The sequence below is a fragment of the Stegostoma tigrinum genome, chromosome 39 (assembly GCF_030684315.1).
Source record: "Stegostoma tigrinum isolate sSteTig4 chromosome 39, sSteTig4.hap1, whole genome shotgun sequence".
NCBI lineage: Eukaryota > Metazoa > Chordata > Chondrichthyes > Orectolobiformes > Stegostomatidae > Stegostoma > Stegostoma tigrinum.
In genome coordinates this window covers 4,763,106-4,782,729 of record NC_081392.1, presented here as the reverse complement: position 1 = coordinate 4,782,729, position 19,624 = coordinate 4,763,106, and the positions used below count along the sequence as shown (strand labels likewise).

Genomic DNA, 19,624 nt, shown 5'->3' with positions numbered 1-19,624 from the left:
CGTACGGAGTTGTTACCTAAAGTGTTGGGGATAATCACGGATTTGCTTTAGAAATATTTTAGATGAAGGCAAATAGGATACCCCCTCAGGGTATAGTACTGAGGATGCAAGATATTTGCATAGCAAGGACTAATAATTTGCTGCTTGAAGAAATTCAGTCAGCATGAATCAGAAGCTTCACACAACTTAAAGGAAGGAGAAATTAAGGGAACCACGACTGGGAATACAAGAACCTAAAATTACTGGTAAATGGTCATTAGCAATATGAGGAGGAAATAGACTGTAAAGATATAGGGTACAATAGGAAGTTGGCATAGTTAATTAGAATCAGTCAATTATTCAAGAATGATTGAGTCTGAGATTCAAGTGAAATAGTTCATCTCTTAATTACTGCACATGACACTGGTCAGACATAGAATCCTCAGAAAAGTGAGAACAAATTGCTAAGGCCCTGTATTTTACACATCATTAATAAGGATGTGTGCCAGACAGGCTGTAGATTGACTAGTATCCATTTTTTAAATAAAAGAAGTGGAGCAAAGCTGGTAGTTTACAGTCTGGATAGCTTGACAGTGGTGGTAAGGAAACGCTAAAACTTTTAAATTAATGATAAAATGGTCACATTTTAACTGAACCGAAAGTAGTGACCGCACAATTTTAAACTGTGCAGTGATACTTGATAAAATCACCTGGAATTTTTTTTTGTAGAAGGTGACAGGCGATAAATGGAGGAAATGCAGCAACCATAGTCTACAGGAACTTTAAAAACTATACAGTAAGGCACTGTACAGGATATTACTAGTGAAGATTAAGGGACATTGGATTGGGGGAGAAACAAGTTGTTTTAAAATTGATTTGAAGGGAGTAAAGAATACAACAAGGACTCCAGGGTTTTTGAAAGCAGTCATGATATTGTTCAGGTTCCATTTAAGAACCACTTTTATTCAATTTATTGTTAATCTGGAAACCAAGAGTACAAGAGCAAACCCTGTGAGCAGTGAGTAGAGGTCATGAATACATTTGTAGAGCAATTGATTAAAGGCAAAGGTATTTTAAAGTTAAAAATTCAATAAGATTGTTGGATGATGGAAAAAACGATGAAGGGATAGGGGACAGGAAACAGTTGGGAATGTTTGCTTGTATGATACAAAGCTGAATGGGAGGGTGAGTTGTGAGAATGATGCTTTAGTGTGATTTGGACAAGTGGACTCTGGGCAAAAGCATTGCAGGTACAGTGTAATGTCAATAAATGTGAGGTTGTCCACATTGGTCGCAAAAAAAACAAGAAAGCAGATGATTACCTGTGGCTATAAATTGCAACAAGACCAGACTATCCTAGTACATTAGTCACTGGAGGTGAACATGCATATGCAGCAGGTGGTAAAGAAGGCAAATGATATATTGGTCTTCTATTGAGAGGATTTGAGTACAGGAGCAGGGATGTTGCTTTGTAACTATGCACAGCCTTAGTGAGACCACACCTTGAATATTGTATGCAGTTTTGGATCCTTCATCTGAGGAAGTATGCTCTTGTTATAGAGGTAGTGCCGCAAACGTATACCGAAGTGTTTCCAGAGATTGCTGTACTGATATATGAGGAGAGGTTGAATTAGTTTGGATTATATTTGCTAGGGTTCAGAAGATGGAGGGACAAATCTCCTAGAAACCTTTAAAATTCTAACAGGACTAGACAGGGTGGATGTAGAAAGAATTTTCCTGATTATGGGTGAGTCCAGAACCAGAGTCAAAGTGTGCGAATAATGGGTAAACCAATTAGGACTGAGCAGCGAAGAAGTTCTTTCACCAGAGAGTGGTGATCTTATAGAATTCACTACCACCAAAAGTAGACCAGTACGAAATATTGAATGATTTCAAGAAAGAGTTGGATGTAGCTGCTGAGGCAAAAGATATCTGGGAGAAATAAGAACAGGTTTCTATTGAGTTGAATGATCATCCATGATCATATTGAATAGCGGAGTAGATGCGAAGGGTCAAATGGCCTCCTGCTTCTGTTTTCTCCATTTCTATGTGTAGAGGGTAAACACCGGCAAAGATTGATTTGAGTGAATGGCCAGTTTATGTGGTGTAGCCCTTGTATATATGTATTTATATATCACATGAGAAAAGATTGTTACAAATGGTTTTATGAAGACCAGATATAGAAGCTTGATGGCACTTAGTTAGTGACTTCAATTCAGTCTTCAGGATCATGTAAATGATGACATTGTTCAAAAATAATGACAACATAAAATGTCATCATATCTACTGCTCAACTTGAAATAAGTTGGAGCAAATGATATTTGAGCACTGCATTTTTTGGGTGATAATTGTCAAAATTACTTCCCTCCAATGTTATCTCTTTGTTCGACAATGCAGAGGCTGTTGTAAGCAGTGGAAGAGTTGAAAAATCACCCCATGAGCAGGAAATCAAGTTTTTTGCAAAGGTAAAAATATGAGCTTCGCTGAGCTAATGAATAATTCCAGTGACAATAGAGCAGAATAGAACATAGAACATAGAACAGTACAGCACAGAACAGGCCCTTCAGCCCACAATGTTGTGCCGACCATTCATCCTCATGTATGCACCCTCAAATTTCTGTGACCATATACATGTCCAGCAGTCTCTTAAATGACCTCAATGACCTTGCTTCCACAACTGCTGCTGGCAACGCATTCCATGCTCTCACAACTCTCTGCGTAAAGAACCTGCCTCTGACATCCCCGCTATACTTTCCTCCAACCAGCTTAAAACTATGACCCCTCGTGCTAGCCATTTCTGCCCTGGGAAATAGTCTCTGGCTATCAACTCTATCTATTTCTCTCATTATCTTGTATACCTCAATTAGGTCCCCTCTCCTCCTCCTTTTCTCCAATGAAAAGAGACCGAGCTCAGTCAACCTCTCTTCATAAGATAAGCCCTCCAGCCCAGGCAGCATCCTGGTAAACCTCCTCTGAACCCTCTCCAAAGCATCCACATCTTTCCTATAATAGGGCGCCCAGAACTGGACGCAGTAGAATATAGGAATGCATTGTGTTTGTGTAATAAGAAATAAACTGGATTATGTTATTGAATAAAAAAAATTAATTATCAATTGTGTTCTACATTTGGACAAGACAACCAGTTTCTAGTATTCAAAGCAGTCACACCAGATCAGGTTGATCCTGTGCAATCATTCCCCTTAATTGGGATTTACCCATAAATTTCAGAGTGTGCATAGACCACAAAGTTATGACATAACCTTTAATTGCTTTATGGGTGAGATTGTTGCATTAGTGGTATTATCACTGGCAGTTAACTGCCAATCATTATTGACTGCTGCATTCTCGATGGCAGCACCTCTACCAATTAGATTTCACTTGCGAACCAGTCAGCATTCTCTTCTCATACAGCATGTGTTGATTTTCCCCCTTTTCTTGAGAAAGAATTCTTGCAATAGTCTTGAAAATTAAGAAGAAAGCATCTAACAAAATGCATTATTTTGCTTTTTTTATAATGATGAATAGGCTGGGATACACAGTGTTGCACGAAAAGTGACCTGATCCAATGTAATGAAGAATTGATTTTTGGTTTACAAAAGCTAGGGATTGAAGGTTTTTAGGATAGTTCAGAAGAGACCTTACTGGGTCAGCAACAAATTTTGATTTCTCTCCCTACAAAAGTACAAGACAGAGGGGGGAAACACAGTCATACTGGTGGGAAAGCTTAGTTTGTGAAACTGTCAGACAAGAATATTTGCTTAGAACCCTACAGGGCATCAAAAGTTGACGAACTTCAGTATTCATATAAGAAGAGGAATGAGGTGGCACGGTAGCTCAGTGGTTAGCACTGCCGCCTCACAGCGCCAGGGACCCGGGTTCCAACCCAGCCTCGGGCGACTGTCTGTGCGGAGTTTGCACGTTCTACCCGTGTCAGCGTGAGTTTCCTCCGGGTGCTCCGGTTTCCTCCCACAGTCCAAAGATGTGCTGGCTAGTTGGATTGGCCATGCTAAATTGCCGGTAGTGTTCAAGGGTGTGTGGGTTATAGGGGGATGGGTCTGTTTGCGATGCTGTAAGGGGCGGTGTGGACTTGTTGGGCCAAAGGGCTTGTTTCCACACTGTAGGACATTTAATCTAATGCACGGTTCGTTGGACAGAAACTAGGATCTGACTTGTCTAGTAGTACCATCAGCTGGGATCATAATACAGTGCAGGCTGATGTTTTAACACTCTAGCCTCCATGCTCCCTGACCTTGTCTGACCTGTTGTAAAGTCTGCAAGCTGCTGACGTAAAATGCCATAGGTTTTCATGTTCATGTCTGACATATCAAATTGAAATGAAGCAATTTGATAAATCTATTCCCTACGATGAAGGATTCTGCAAACTTAGTTTTAGACAGAGAAATGAGACTCTGGATACCACCCAACTGTTATGTCCTTTCTCCAGAGTTTGCTGTGCACATTGCCATATGCATGGTTAGAATAGTGGCAGATCAAAAGTAGGAGGAAAATAGCTATGAGCAAGAAGAAGTACTTATGAAGTCTGATGTAATTTTGTAGCCAGTTAGCTGATTCCATCCAAGGTGGAAACTTTAGACCAATACCAATAGATATAACTTAGAGTTTAATGATTAACACTTGTTGTTTGCAAAATATTTTGTTCATACTTGTTATATGAAAAAACTCTTGAATCTCTAATGCATTCACTTTTGTTCCTCAGATTTTACTCCCTTTGATAAATCAGTACTTCAAGAATCATTGCTTATACTTCCTTTCTACTCCAGCTCAACTCTTGGGCAGTGGAGGACATTCCTCAAACAAAGAGAAGGAAATGATAGCCAGGTATGCGCTCTGGGTTATAATATATATTAGACAAGAGTATGATTTGTTTTAAGTCAACTAGATAAACCATGAATATGGTGGCTTATTGTTTATTAAACTTCATTTCTGAATACCTTTTCCTTACAGTCTCCTTCATTTATCAAAATGACTCAATAATATCATTAATTCCTCTGAACACTGCATTGCATTTCAACCATGACCCAACATTAGCAAACAGAGTCTGCCACTGGTAGTGTTTGCTTTCACAAATGTGTATCTTTTAAACTGGCAAATACTTGCAATGCTTTCAGTCACCCCAGATAAAAACATAAAATTCTGGAGAAATTGAGTAGATCTGGTGGAGAAACAGAGTTAATATTTCAAGTCGGGAATGATCCTTCAGAATCTCCCCAGATGTTTGCCATGTTGTTTCCAGAGTTTAGCAGCCCAGCTTTTGGAAAATTAGGAGCAGAAGAAATGTTTTAATTGCAATACTACCAGATTTCCAACTAGAGTTTTCAAGTATCAAGTTATACTAGGCTCCAAATTCAAACCAAGTTTAATGCTGGTTCTCCATTTAACCCACTTTACATTGCTTCTGTGGTTACAAAATAGATACAGCTTAAAATAAAATCATTGTGGCTGATTTTTAAAAAAAAATAAGTTATTTAGCAGTTAATTTGACCCATATGATAAACACTGTCACAGTTTTAGATAGTAAGCTATATTCTCCTCAGCAAAACCTTCACTAATCATGGTCTACTTGTAAATGAACCAGCACCCTCTTTTAATCCTGTTTGAAACTTGGTCTTCTTGCAATTCCATCTTGATGAGGACAAGATTAAAGCTTCAATAGCTTTTTGGTGAACCTTAAGCTACATATGTTGCCTTTATAAATGAGTATTGGTTACATGTTGGTCATTAATGTTCGGGCGATGATTGTATCATTCATGCGAAATATTTGGAGCATATGTTGTCCACTATCATTTTCTCCTACCCCATTACTCAGGACAAAAAAGAATCAATTCATTTCAAACTTTTTGAGGTGGTAATCTCAAGAGATTCAGAATGTGATTATCAGTGGTAGAGGGTAGTTTCATGGTATGACATCATTTGGACATGTTGCTCAGATTGCCGCCTGGTAATAATTCCCAGCTATCCGTTATTCTCCACTTAATGAAAGATTTCTATGTGACCTTTTATTAACATGATGTTCCTCAGAATTAGAAGGGTGTGTTGCCATCCAACTCTATTCATGACAAATTTATATGCACAGGACTTCTGTAGATAAATAATTAAATTCAAAATCGTTCATCTTTAGATGATATGTTGGAAAACCAGGTTCTCGTTTGGTAGCTGTCATTTCAAACATTCCAAGAATCCAAACTGTAGCTTATGTCTTATGGTATGGCGCAGTGTCTGAGACGCTGTAGAATGCCAGTAACCCTGTCATATTTTCCGAGTTGATTCTCGTTTGCTTTACCTGGAGCTCTCTATACTGCAATCTGGATTTACCTTTTGGTTAGCCTTCCAAGAGGGAATAGTTACAAACATTTCCTGATTTCACTTTTAATTTCCTCACAAATAGCGCAGAAATTAGATCCTTCGCCCAACCCCCATTGCATCCCTCCTCACCTTTCCTACCACTATCATCCTAATACTTTGATGAATCCCATTCCATCAATATTACAATAATTTACACAATACAAATGCTTTGTCCACAGCTTGCTTGAGGACTCCAAGTTAATCAATGAAGAAAGCAGGCAGGCCTGATGCTCAATGAAGCAGAGTCCTTCCTCTTAGTCTGGAGAAGTTACAAGTGTTAAGATGGTTGGCCTAACATGGAGTATGGGTTTCTGCTGGAATTTAAAATTAGTGGGTATATGCCAAGGCTTTAGCATAAGTTCTGTGCTGTAGTTCAGAGAACATTCAGAAAAGATTCACTCATCTGATTCTTGAGACGTAGAACTTAGTTTGTGAAAAATGATGGAGAGGTTGAGTATAAACCCATTGAAGTTGAGAGGAATGTGATTTTATTAAAATACTGAAGATCCTGAGGGATCTGACAAGCTGGATGCTGAGAGGTTGTCCTCTCTTGTGAAGGAGTGTAGAATTAGAAAACACTGTTCATAAATCAGGATTCTCTCAATTGATGCCACAATGTGGACCAGAGAACTGTGATCAACAAGAGTGTCAAGCGTTATGAAGGCCAGACAGATGGATGCAGGCAAGTTTTGAGAAGATTTGTAGCTCAGGTTGAGGTTCTGGATGTGAGTTTGCTCGCTGAGCTGGAAGGTTAGCTTTCAGACGTTTCGTCACCATTCTAGGTAACATCATCAGTGAGCCTCTGGTGAAGCGCTGGTGTTATGTCCCGCTCCTCTATTTATCTGTTTAGGTTTCCTTGGGTTGGTGATGTCATTTCCTGCATTGGTGATGTCATTTCCTGTTCTTTTTCTCAGGGGGTGGTAGATTGATTTGGAGCCAATGTGTTTGTTGATGGAGTTCCGGTTGGAATGCCATGCCTCTAGGAATTCTCGTGCGTGTCTCTGTTTGGCTTGTCCTAGGATGGATGTGTTGTCCCAATCAAAGTGGTGTCCTTCCTCATCTGTATGTAAGGATACTAGTGATAGTGGGTCATGTCATTTTGTAGCTAGTTGATGTTCATGTATCCTGGCGGCTAGCTTTCTGCCAGTTTGTCCAATGTAGTGTTTGTCACAGTTTTTGACAGTCATTTTAAACCGAACAGACTACATTGAGAAAGCGAACACACTGCTTGCAGATACCGACACTTACCAACAGGTGGTGATAGACCCAACCCCACAACTAGAGAAGCGAATCACAGCCCTACTCAAAAAACTTCAAAAATCTGGAGAATTAAACAAGAGAGACTTCCAAAAAATGAAACCAGATGGATCCAACACACCACGCTTCTACGGACTACCAAAAATTCACAAGCCAGGAGCGCCCCTCAGACCCATAGTCTGGCTACCTGGAACACCAACCTACAGATTAGCCAAGGAACTACACCAAAGACTAAAACACCCAGTAGAAGACTCATGCCACTCCATTCGCTCCACCCAAGAATTCCTGAACACCATCAAAGACGCCAAGATAGAAGCGGATGAAATAATGGTGTCCTTTGATGTAACAGTCCTGTCCATATCCATCAACGTCAACCTGGCCAAAGAAACACTGACTACACTATTAGAAGAACCAAAGACACATACACCAGACACCACCAACCTCATCAGCAAGGACAACATCATCAAGCTAGTGGACCTGTGCCTTACCACCCACTTCACTTTCAATAACAAAACCTACAGACAAACCAACAGTACACCCATGGGATCTCCGATATCAGGGTTCTTAGCAGAGGCAGTAATGCAGAGACTCGAACAAACAGCTCTGCCATTCATCCAACCCAAACTTTGGGTCCGCTACATGGATGACACCTTTGTCATCACTAATCAAAACAAATTAGAGGAAACCTTCAAGACCATCAATAATACCCTTTACTGGCATAACATTCACAAAAGAGGAGGAAAACAACAACAAACTGCCATTCCTAGATGTCACAGTAGAGCGAACAGCCAATGGGGAACTTCAAACCAGCGTCTACAGGAAAACAACACAAACAGACCAAATACTGAACTACAGGAGCAACCATCCCAACACCCACAAACGAAGCTGCATTAGAACATTATTCCAACGAGCCACCACACACTGCAGCACAGAGGAACTACGCAGAGCAGAGGAAAATCACCTATACAGCGTATTCAAAAAGAACAGGTACCCAGTGAACACAGTCTGCCGATTTCTCAGCAACAAACCCAAACAAACAGACAAAACGGGCCCAGAAACCATAACCACTCTCCCCTACATCAAAGACATTTCCGAAGTGACTGCCAGACTACTCGGACCTCTTGGCATCAGGGTAGCCCACAAACCCAGCAACACACTAAAACAGCAGCTAATGAACTTAAAAGACCCTATACAGACAACAAATAAAACGAACGTCATCTACAAAATACCTTGCAAAAACTGCGACAAACACTACATTGGACAAACAGGCAGAAAGCTAGCCACCAGGATACATGAACGTCAACTAGCCACAAAACGACATGACCCACTATCACTAGTATCCTTACATACAGATGAGGAAGGACACCACTTTGATTGGGACAACACATCCATTCTAGGACAAGCCAAACAGAGACACGCACGAGAATTCCTAGAAGCATGGCATTCCAACCGGAATTCCATCACACTGACTTGGAGCCAATCTACCATCCTCTGAGAAAAAGAACAGGAAATGACATCACCAACCCAAGGAACCCTAAACAGATAAATGGAAAGCGGGACATAACACCAGCGCTTCATCGGAGGCTCACTGATGATGTTACCTAGAATGGTGACGAAACGTCTGAAAACTAACCTTCCAGGTGGATGCAGCTCAGATCACAATCTGATCAACAAGCACGAGGGACCATTTGGCCTGTTCCTGCTCCAGCTTCTTGTATTGGTATCTTGGGAAGGAGACACCTGATTCTGGATCATATTCCATTCAACTTTCTCATGGTGTATATCTGCAGTGAAAAGATTTTCAAAGTATTGGTGGTCATATTCCACACAATCTGTAATTCAGTTTAAGAGCATGACAGGTATATAGGAAGTACAAAATTGAAGGATGTAAACACTTAGAAATCCGAAGAATACAAGCTATGAACATGTAAAAGGAAACAAAAATTAGATGCTGAAACATAAGAGACATTTTTGCATAAAATGCTGAAGTCAACAGTTAAATAAGTTTTTGCTCTTGACTGTTTCAAATTCAAAAATCAGAGAAAGCAAGTTACTAACTTATTGACCTGCCAAAGAATTTCCTTCTTTTTATGTTAAAACCATAAAATTCTTGCAGTTCAGAGCTATTCTTTTTCCCAGTCTCATACCTATTCCAGTTCAATATGTTCTCACCCTTACAATGTTAAATTACTTAACCAGGGTAAATTGTGCTGCCCTCATGCTCACCACTGTTGGACCAAACGAGGTACATGTCTCCAAAGAGTACAGTTTCATTAAGGTTTTCACTTGTCCCTTATCCTTGATGTATTCCCCCAAGAGTAGGAAACCAAAATTAGCCAAGCTGTTTTGTCAGTACTAGGTTTCTAAAAACCTCATTTTGACTTGTTCAAGAGCTATAACCCACAGTGTGGATGTGAGTGATGGAGTAGATGTTTTGTTTAGCTCCACCTGAACAAAAACATTGTTTGTTGGACAGCCATTTCTTTAAGATTTATTTTTCCTTTGATCAGTTAACTTATACAAGGTAAAGAGTACTCAAATGCTTGCAGTTCAGCCGTTGATACTTATAACATCTGATTTATAGAGCTGTAGTAAAAGCAGTTTTCAAAAGAACATTCTGGATGTGTGACTTTTTAGCTTTTTCATAGATGTGGTTGTTAATCTAGAGTTTGTTGATTGTGCACAGGGCATATATTGGGTATATATGGAGAGATGATGGCCTAGTGGTATTATCGCTAGACTGTCGATCCACAGATCCAGATAACATTCTGGGCACCTGTGTTTGAATCCCACCGTGGCAAATAGTGAAATTTGAATTCAATAAAAAAATCTGGCATGAGGAATCTATTGATGACCATGAATCCGCTATCAATTGTCAGGAAAAACCTATCTGGTTCATTAATGCCCTTTAGGGAAGGAAACTGCCATCCTTACCCTTGGCAATGTGGTTGACTCTTAACAGCCCTCTGATCGATTAGGGATGGGCAATAAATGCTGCCTAGCCAGCAATGCCCTCATCCCATTAATGAAATTTTTAAAATGGGCTTAGGTTGATATAGGTAAAATTGTTTTAATTTGCTTTTAAAATGGTTTCCTCATCCCAATACCTTAGAAAGACCATGAATCATGACTCCTTAAAAGGCTGGCCTAACTTCATGAAAATTGAGCTACCTTTTCCATTATCTTGTGCTGATTTGAAGCAAAATTGGGGTATTGAAAATCCCAGGATCTAGGACCCAATCACAATCTCCAAAGGTCATCAGATTCTTCCTGGCCCATGAAAATTTGGCCTGGCTGAAGCTTTGCATTTTAGTTTCAAAATCCTTTAATATCTTTCTTTAAAGTTGATTATCAAAGATTTCAATTTACTGTTTGTGAATTTTACCACTTGAGCTAGCATTTTCTTGGTGCTATCAGGGCTTTCAGTACAAATGAAAAAGAACAGAAGAATTAGGAGCAGGAGTAGGCGTTTGGCCCCAGAAGCCTACCGCCCCATTTGATGAGATTGTTGGGAGAGCTGTCAGTGTAGATTATTGTGTCCTAAAGTAATGCAAAAGGACAAGAAGCAAAAAATTCAAACCCTAAAAATTGTCAATTCTAAATAATGTAAAGCATTTGTGTAAAGGCTGAGTGATTTCTAGCATGACCTGGATACATAAATAGCATAGTTTTGGTGTTAAAGAAACAATTTAGCCCTCTTACCAGAGATTTTGAAACTTACAAATGAAGGAAAATGCACCTTTCTAGTAGTTATACATACGGTGCATATTTTGGACCAGCCCAGCCTAATCTGCGTCAGGCTTCTCTCATTGTTACTGCCTCTCTCAATAATTACTGCTGCCAGTTCTCATACCTTCTCATTCCTGTTCTTCCTGATTTGTTTCCCTGTTTCTTTACTTCAGTATCTTCTGCAAACTCGCAGCCTTGATCAGGCATAGAGTCTCCCTCTTTGGTAAGCAGCATGGAGTGTTGGAGCATAGTGTTTGTCACTTTCTGAAGCTTGTACTGTCAAGTCACGCTCTTGTTCTGTCTGTAGCTTGGATTGTTTCCTTTCTATATAAAATTTCCCTCCAACAAAACAGTTTTTTTGCTGAAATAACCATTTGAAATCCAATATGTAGAATAATTACTGTAGTTGTCCTTCATCTTTTATTCATTCAGTTTTAGCTGATCTTATGTTGGTCTTTTAATTCAGCTTCTGGGAGGCCAACTTTCAACTTTTAAGCTGTGAAATTATAAAGGTAGCCCAAGAGCAAACTTTTTGACCCAAGTTTATCAAATTTAAAGATCAGCATAAAACAGCTTTTGTTTCATTCAAAAGCTCTCCAAAAGAAGGTGGTGGACTTCATCACAGTTTCTTGTGCCGTATCTTTTTGTTTCATGTGCTGTTTCAGGTGACTAGATAGAATTAATTTGTACAAATATCCCACCTTTAGTATATTTGTTCATCTGTGTGCTTGTACTAGAGTATGCACATACAAGTACTGTAGTGTGTCACTTGGCTGTTTTGGTGCTGTGTGAAGCTAAAAATGTCACAACATCTTGAAATGAAATGTGGCAAGCTTAACACTTTTGTTCTTCAATAAAAATGTTACTTCTAACAGAGCAAGCAAATTATTATGCACAATCCAAAACAATTCCAGTAAATTAATAATTTCAAATTGCCCCTGAGTGTGTCTGTTTATAAGGATTTGTATGCTTAACATTTAAAAAAAATTTGAAGCTAAGAAGGCAATTCTTGCTTCACGTATCCTTCTGGACGACATATTCAAACACATTTTAATCTTGCTGGAAGAAAAATGGGTGATCCATAAAAGCACTCGATTTGTTCTTCTAATCTCAACTAGAAAGCAGAATCTGCATTTCATTATATTGATTAGGAAGGAGCCTTATTTAATTATGACAATATACATAGTAGGTCATTTTAACAGTGAATCTGATTCTAAGTTTTGTTGGAAATTGAGTATTTCTAGTGTGCTTATTAGAAAAGAAAATCTCTTGTCAGCACAAGAACACAGCCTTTTTGATTCTTGTATCACAACTGAGGTTAATATCTTTGGCCAGTTGCTCAGAAATCTAGCACTAGTTCAGTATAATTGATCGATTCATGTTGGGAAGGTCAGCAGTCCTATCTGACAACAGTCCTGTTTCATTTCTGAGTTTCAAGTGTAAGTTTGTCATCAGCAAGGTACACTTGTATGAACCCTCTCTCTTTCAGTTGACAGCCCAGATAGCGTAGCTTTCCATATTTGCTTCAGAATTGATCAATCAACCCAATTCTCTGCATGGCCGTTAGTGGAAAACACTCACTTGAGGTCTCCAAAAAATTCGCATAACTTCCTAGGTTTTCCCTTTTTAGCCACATCATGTACCAGCTCCAAGATCTCCTCCTTCCTTTTCTGCCCAACAGACAAACTGGCCTCTTACTGAGAATTTTTTATTTCTTCTTCTCACACTGATTTTCTATGTTTTTCTTTCTGTTGTCAGATTTTTTCTCTGCATGTGTACTCTGATCACCTTCATTTTCCAGCTCCTCCAATGCAGCTCTCCTTTCTATATGCCTGCCACACGCTGCTTTCTAGGATAATAAAGTGTGAAGCTGGATGAACACAGCAAGCCAAGCAGCATCTCAGGAGCACAAAAGCTGACATTTCGGGCCTAGACCCTTCATCAGAGAGGGGGATGGGGTGAGGGTTCTGGAATAAATAGGGAGAGAGGGGGAGGCGGACCGAAGATGGAGAGAAAAGAAGATAGGTGGAGAGGAGAGTATAGGTGGGGAGGTAGGGAGGGGATAGGTCAGTCCAGAGAAGATGGACAGGTCACGGAGGTGGGATGAGGTTAGTAGGTAGGAAATGGAGGTGCGGCTTGAGGTGGGAGGAAGGGATGGGTGAGATGAAGAGCAGGTTAGGGAGGCAGAGACAGGCTGGGCTGGTTTTGGGATGCAGTGGGGGGAGGGGACGAACTGGGCTGGTTGTGTGATGCGGTGGGGGAAGGGGAGATTTTGAAGCTGGTGAAGGCCACATTGATACCATTGGGCTGCAGGGTTCCCAAGCGGAATATGAGTTGCTGTTCCTGCAACCTTCGGGTGGCATCATTGTGGCACTGCAGGAGGCCCATGATGGACATGTCATCTAAAGAATGGGAGGGGGAGTGGAAATGGTTTGCGACTGGGAGGTGCAGTTGTTTATTGTGAACCGAGCGGAGGTGTTCTGCAACGCGGTCCCCAAGCCTCCGCTTGGTTTCCCCAATGTAAAGGAAGCGACACCGGGTACGATGGATACAGTATACCACATTGGCAGATGTGCAGGTGAACCTCTGCTTAATGTGGAAAGTCATCTTGGGGCCTGGGATAGGGGTGAGAGAGGAGGTGTGGGGGCAAGTGTGCCCCCCACTGCATCCCAAAACCAGCCCACCCTGTCTCTGCCTGCCTAACCTGTTCTTCCTCTCACCCATCCCTTCCTCCCACCTCAACCCGCACCACCATTTCCTACCTACTAACCTCATCCCACCTCCTTGACCTGTCCGTCTTCCCTGGACTGACCTATCCCCTCCCTACCTCTCCACCTATACTCTCCATCTCCACCTATCTTCTTTTCTCTCCATCTTCGATCCGCCTCCCCCTCTCTCCCTATTTATTCCAGAACCCTCACCCCACCCCCCTCTCTGATGAGGGGTCTAGGCCCGAAACGTCAGCTTTTGTGCTCCTGAGATGCTGCTTGGCCTGCTGTGTTCATCCAGCTTCATACTTTATTATCTTGGATTCTCCAGCATTCGCAGTTCCCATTATCACACGCTGCTTTCTACTTTGCTTTCCTGTTTGGCATGGCTTCAAGAGTTACAGAGTCACATGGACTAGTATTTCTCATTATCCAAGAATTTTACAATTAATCTCTTTATAAGTGATGCAAACTCTTAAATGTCCTTTCAAACATGTGACTTCTTCAAAAACACTTTTACAAATTTCCCTTACTGTACTTAATTCTCAATTGAATTTTTTCTCTCTCTCTCATTACTAAGTTCAAAAGCAGTACCATGTGTGCCCTTTTGTTTTAGAAAAGAGAATCAATTATATTTATTTGTCCTGGAAGTATTGCCACCATTGTAAAATAGGCAAACTTAACAGTAAACCCATGCACAATGAGCTCCAATAAATAACAACACAAAAAAATACAGATTATTGGTTTTGGAAATATTTGTTGACAGTAAATATTATCAGAAAACTTACTTTTCATACAGAGCTTTGAGTTATCTTCCATCTATGAGGAGACAGGAAGGGCCTTGCTTAACTCATTTTTTTAGTGAGAGCAAAATTTGCTTGAAATTTCCAAATTCCCACTGCATGTGCAATTTTGATATAAAAGGTAGCGCTAAAACTGGAAAAACTTCACAAATAACTGTCCAACTGTTCTCTTCTGAAACAGGTACTGATGCTCCTGCAGTTATAAACTGTTTGCATATTTTGGGAAGATCTTTAGATGCCAGGTGAGTGCATTTTCCAATCCTTGACACTCTAGATTTGAATTGTGCCATGGCGTTCTTGACAAACTCTTTTATTTGGTCTGACAGCTCAGCTCTGTTTCTTTGTTAGTCTCTCATTTTCAATTTCTTCCCACTTTCAAAGGCATTGATTCCTGGATAGGGATATGCCTCTTTGGGAATTAGCATCCTTTCAATTACATTGATAATAGTATTATTTAAGCATAGCCAATCATCAACAGGCATTTATTTAGAATTTTTGTCTTGTAGATTTTCAAACTTTGACACATGTACATTTCCACTTGTTAACAGGACTGTAATGAAATCTGGTCCTGAAATTGTGAAAGCAGGGCTGCGGTCATTTTTTGAAGGAGCCTCCGAAGATATTGAGAAAACTGTGGAGAATCTGAAGCTTGGCAAAGTCTCTCAGAGTCGAACACAAGTGAAAGGAGTTGCTCAGAATGTCAATTACACCACAGTGGCTCTTTTGCCTGTACTTACCTCGCTGTTTGATCACTTGGCACAGCATCAGTTTGGAGATGATATCATATGTAGGTATTAAAAAGTGTCAAAGAAACAGCATTCCTGCTTGCAGCTACATACTATGTATTTTGCACACTAATCAGTAATGAGGTTCTTTATAAATATGTTTAATATGTATTGTTGGCACATACATACAGCAAATTTTTCAACAACGAATTCTTGTATTCACATTTATAATGGAAAACTAACCTTTTAAATTTGTCATGCTGTAACTACATCTTCCTGTCCCAGGCATTAATGGCAAGAAAATTCATTACAAGCATTGCAGTTAGAAGCGGAAGTTTGGCCCATCAAGCCTCTTTCATCACCCAATACCTGATCTGTTGGTTTTTTAAATTCAAAACTCTTATCTTCCCTTGTTAACATTTGGTTCCCCTTCGTGACAGGAATCTATCTCCCTCAATCTTGAAAAAAACTTCAGTGCCCCATCTTCACCACCTCCTGACACAATGTCATCATCTGACACCTGAAAGGCTGACTCCCTAATTTCAAGATAGTACTTGCTGCTTTTGTCTCATTCTTGAAAGAGAACATAGTTTTCTCATCCATCTTGTCAAGACCATTCAGGATCTTAAATTTTAATCAAGTCACCCTTCACTCTTCTGAATCCTATGTAAAACAAGCCTAACCTATCCAATCTTTCCTCAAAAGACAACATGCTCATTTCCAGGGATCAAACTAGTAAACCTGTGCTGAAATGCCTCCAAAGCTTCCTTAAACAAGGCCAAACCAGCAAGCGGTTATCTTGATACGTATGACATGATACATTTACATTGGTAGTTTGTTATAAAAGGAAGGAGCAACATTTAGAGAGGAAAAGTAAAAGGAGGGCTAGAATGTGTGGTAAAAAGTGAGGACTGCATGACATTGACAAGCTTAGCAGTTCTCTCCAGTCTCTAACCCTGCTTCACTTGGAAAACTACACCTGGATTTGACCTTTTCTATAATGTCACAGGAGGTCACTAGTTGTGTATATAAAATTGGTACTTGAGTCAATGGTTGCAAAACAGAGAAAAGTTGCATTGCAACCAGAAATGTTTGTTCTTGTCTTGCGGTTTATAGTCAAACTTAAATATAAAAATACATGTACATTTCAGAGAAACAATCCACGTTTACAGATTTCTGTCAAATAAATATTAATCATGTTATCACAACTTAATTAGTATTGAATGTCTTCTGCTTTGTGTAATGCAGCTAAACTTGGTTTCCATTCACAGCACTGATGTAACAATTAAACAGTAAAACCGCAGAGATTGCCACAAATACATCCAAAAGCTTGTTCCTGTAAACTGTATCAGAGATAATGGGAACTGCAGATGCTGGAGAATTCCAAGATAATAAAATGTAAGGCTGGATGAACACAGCAGGCCAAGCAGCATCTCAGGAGCACAAAAGCTGACGTTTCGGGCCTAGACCCTTCATCAGAGAGGGGGATGGAGGGAGGGAACTGGAATAAATAGGGAGAGAGGGGGAGGCGGACCGAAGATGGAGAGTAAAGAAGATAGGTGGAGAGAGTATAGGTGGGGAGGTAGGGAGGGGATAGGTCAGTCCAGGGAAGACGGACAGGTCAAGGAGGTGGGATGAGGTTAGTAGGTAGATGGGGGTGCGGCTTGGGGTGGGAGGAAGGGATGGGTGAGAGGAAGAACCGGTTAGGGAGGCAGAGACAGGTTGGACTGGTTTTGGGATGCAGTGGGTAGAGGGGAAGAGCTGGGCTGGTTGTGTGGTGCAGTGGGGGGAGGGGACGAACCAGGCTGGTTTAGGGATGCAGTAGGGGAGGGGGAGATTTTGAAACTGGTGAAGTCCACATTGATACCATATGGCTGCAGGGTTCCCAGGTGGTATATGAGTTGCAAAGGAAGTTGCTTGGCCCATAAGTCAACAATGACTCCATGAAAGAGCAACTCACCTGGTCCAAATCACTTGCTTTCTCCGTAAACCTGCAGATATTTTTTCTAAACATTTACCTATTAGCCTTTGAAAGCTACAACTGAATTTTCTTCACCATCCAATCAAGTAGCAAATTTCAGATACCAACCAATTATGAGGTGCATGGATAGGGTTGACAGTCAATTTTATTCCCAGAGTTAAAATATCTAATGCTAGGGGCATGCATTTAAGGTTAGAGGGGGACAATTCAAAGGAGATGTGAGGGGCAAGTTGTTTTTTACAGAGTGGTAGAAGTCTGTAACACACTGCCGGGGCGATGGTGGGGGCGGATACAATAAAGTCATATAAGGGACTTTTAGATAAGTGCACGAATATGCAAGGAATGGAGGGATATGGAACAAGGAGGGATATGGACGGGATTAGTTTAATTTGGCATCATGTTCAGCACAGCACGGTGGGCCAAAGGGCCCGTTCCTGTGCTGTACAGTTCAATGTTATATTTTCTATGTTTCTCTGTTCCTGGAGCCAGTATGTTATGCCACCACTCCTCACTCTCATTCTTTCACCAAAATTTTGCAGTAAATTTCATCTGCAAAGTGTGTTCTCATTCTGCCAGTCTATGCCCTCTAATTGTCTATCATTATTAACAACAGTGAAGTTCTAATAAGAGTATTTTCATTTGTTCCTCAGACTTGACTAGCTCATCATCTGAATTCTTGTTGGAATGCTGACCAACAAAATAAACAAACTGAAGTGATGGTACATTGGCTGAACTAGGCAGGAAGGGGAAAATGGAAACATGAATGTGCTGTTGAGGGGTAGTGGGAGGGAGAAGTTACCAGAGGAAGGTTTTATTAGGAGTGAGATTTATATATATTAATGTCATTTTTGGATTAATATCAAGTATGGATTTTTAAATCGTGGCATACCAATGTTGTTTACTTTTCTGAAAGAGATTTTTTAAAAAGCTAGTCAGATTGTCCTTCCTGACCTCATCCATATGTGTCAGAAAATAAGAGCCCGCAGAGTGTTAATGGGGTGGTTTACAACAGGTGGAATAAGTATTGAAGACAGTTAGCTTGTTTTCAATTTAGAATAATCAAGAATTGACTTTTTGTTTGGGAAACCCAGAAATTGAAAGTTGTTAGAAATATTTGGAGGTCTGGGTGTTCTAAAACATTTTCAAACTGCATTTTATATCTAGATGGTTTGGTTTGGGTTTTCCTCTTTATTTTCATTTTGGTGTAAGTTTCTGATCTCCTGTTAAAGAAACTATTTAGCCTTGTTTGACTGTTTCAATGAACAGCCAGTTGGCTAATTGAAATTTAATAAATGCCTATGATTTGTCAGGCCAGATTTCATTTTGGGAACTGATTTGTCCAGTAATACCATCAATTCAAATCATGACAGTTTGTTGCACTGCCTTTATATTCCCAACTCAAAATTTCCACTGACATGTATACTGTTTGTGTGACAATGATGAAGCTAAAATAAATGCAACAGCCAGTGCTATAGAGAATTAGGGATAGATTTACATGTAACTTAACTGTAGGTGTAATGATCCAACAATGCAGATGGCCTGTTCTTTGTAGAGCCTGCTCACTATTTCTTCAAATGAACTCAGAAGACTGAATTCATTTTGCTCCATCAGTTTACCATCTAGATGATGAAAATGAAAATCTGTCACTTGTTACTTAAGTTAGGCTGATGTTTTGCTGTAAAGCAGCCACTTTCATTGTCTCAGTGGTATGAATCATTGTCTCACTGGTATGTTTTAAAGAAGTAAGTGAACTGAATTTATTGTATACCTGAGCTATTAACACTCATGCCCCAATAAAAGTTTTGTCCTAATGTTTTCCAATAATCTATCTTATTTTTCAGTGGACGACGTTCAAGTCTCTTGCTACCGAATCTTGTCTAGTATTTATTCTCTTGGAACCACAAAGAACACATATGTGGAAAGGTATTCAAATTGAAATATCAAATCTGACTGCTACTTTACCAGGAAGGACCAGGGAAGAGCAGTTAGGTCAAGTCAGCTAGCTATTTTTAAGAGAACAACCCATGCCTGGTTCCTAAAGTTTCTCAATTCCTTTTCCTCCGACTACACTGGTAGATT

General features: G+C 40.1%; 1 protein-coding gene across 5 annotated transcripts in view; it reads left to right on the top strand.

Annotated features, from left to right (window-relative positions):
* The window catches only part of LOC125447673 (ryanodine receptor 1-like), a 411,721-nt gene that overhangs the window by 251,285 nt on the left and 140,812 nt on the right, over positions 1 to 19,624 (top strand). For all 5 annotated transcript variants that reach the window (XM_059641019.1, XM_059641018.1, XM_059641017.1 and 2 more), the window contains 6 exons: positions 2,377 to 2,444; positions 4,697 to 4,818; positions 11,502 to 11,551; positions 15,021 to 15,081; positions 15,388 to 15,626; positions 19,387 to 19,468. In XM_059641019.1, coding sequence (XP_059497002.1) covers positions 2,377 to 2,444; positions 4,697 to 4,818; positions 11,502 to 11,551; positions 15,021 to 15,081; positions 15,388 to 15,626; positions 19,387 to 19,468 — 622 coding nt within the window. The remainder of the gene's footprint in view (positions 1 to 2,376; positions 2,445 to 4,696; positions 4,819 to 11,501; positions 11,552 to 15,020; positions 15,082 to 15,387; positions 15,627 to 19,386; positions 19,469 to 19,624) is intronic.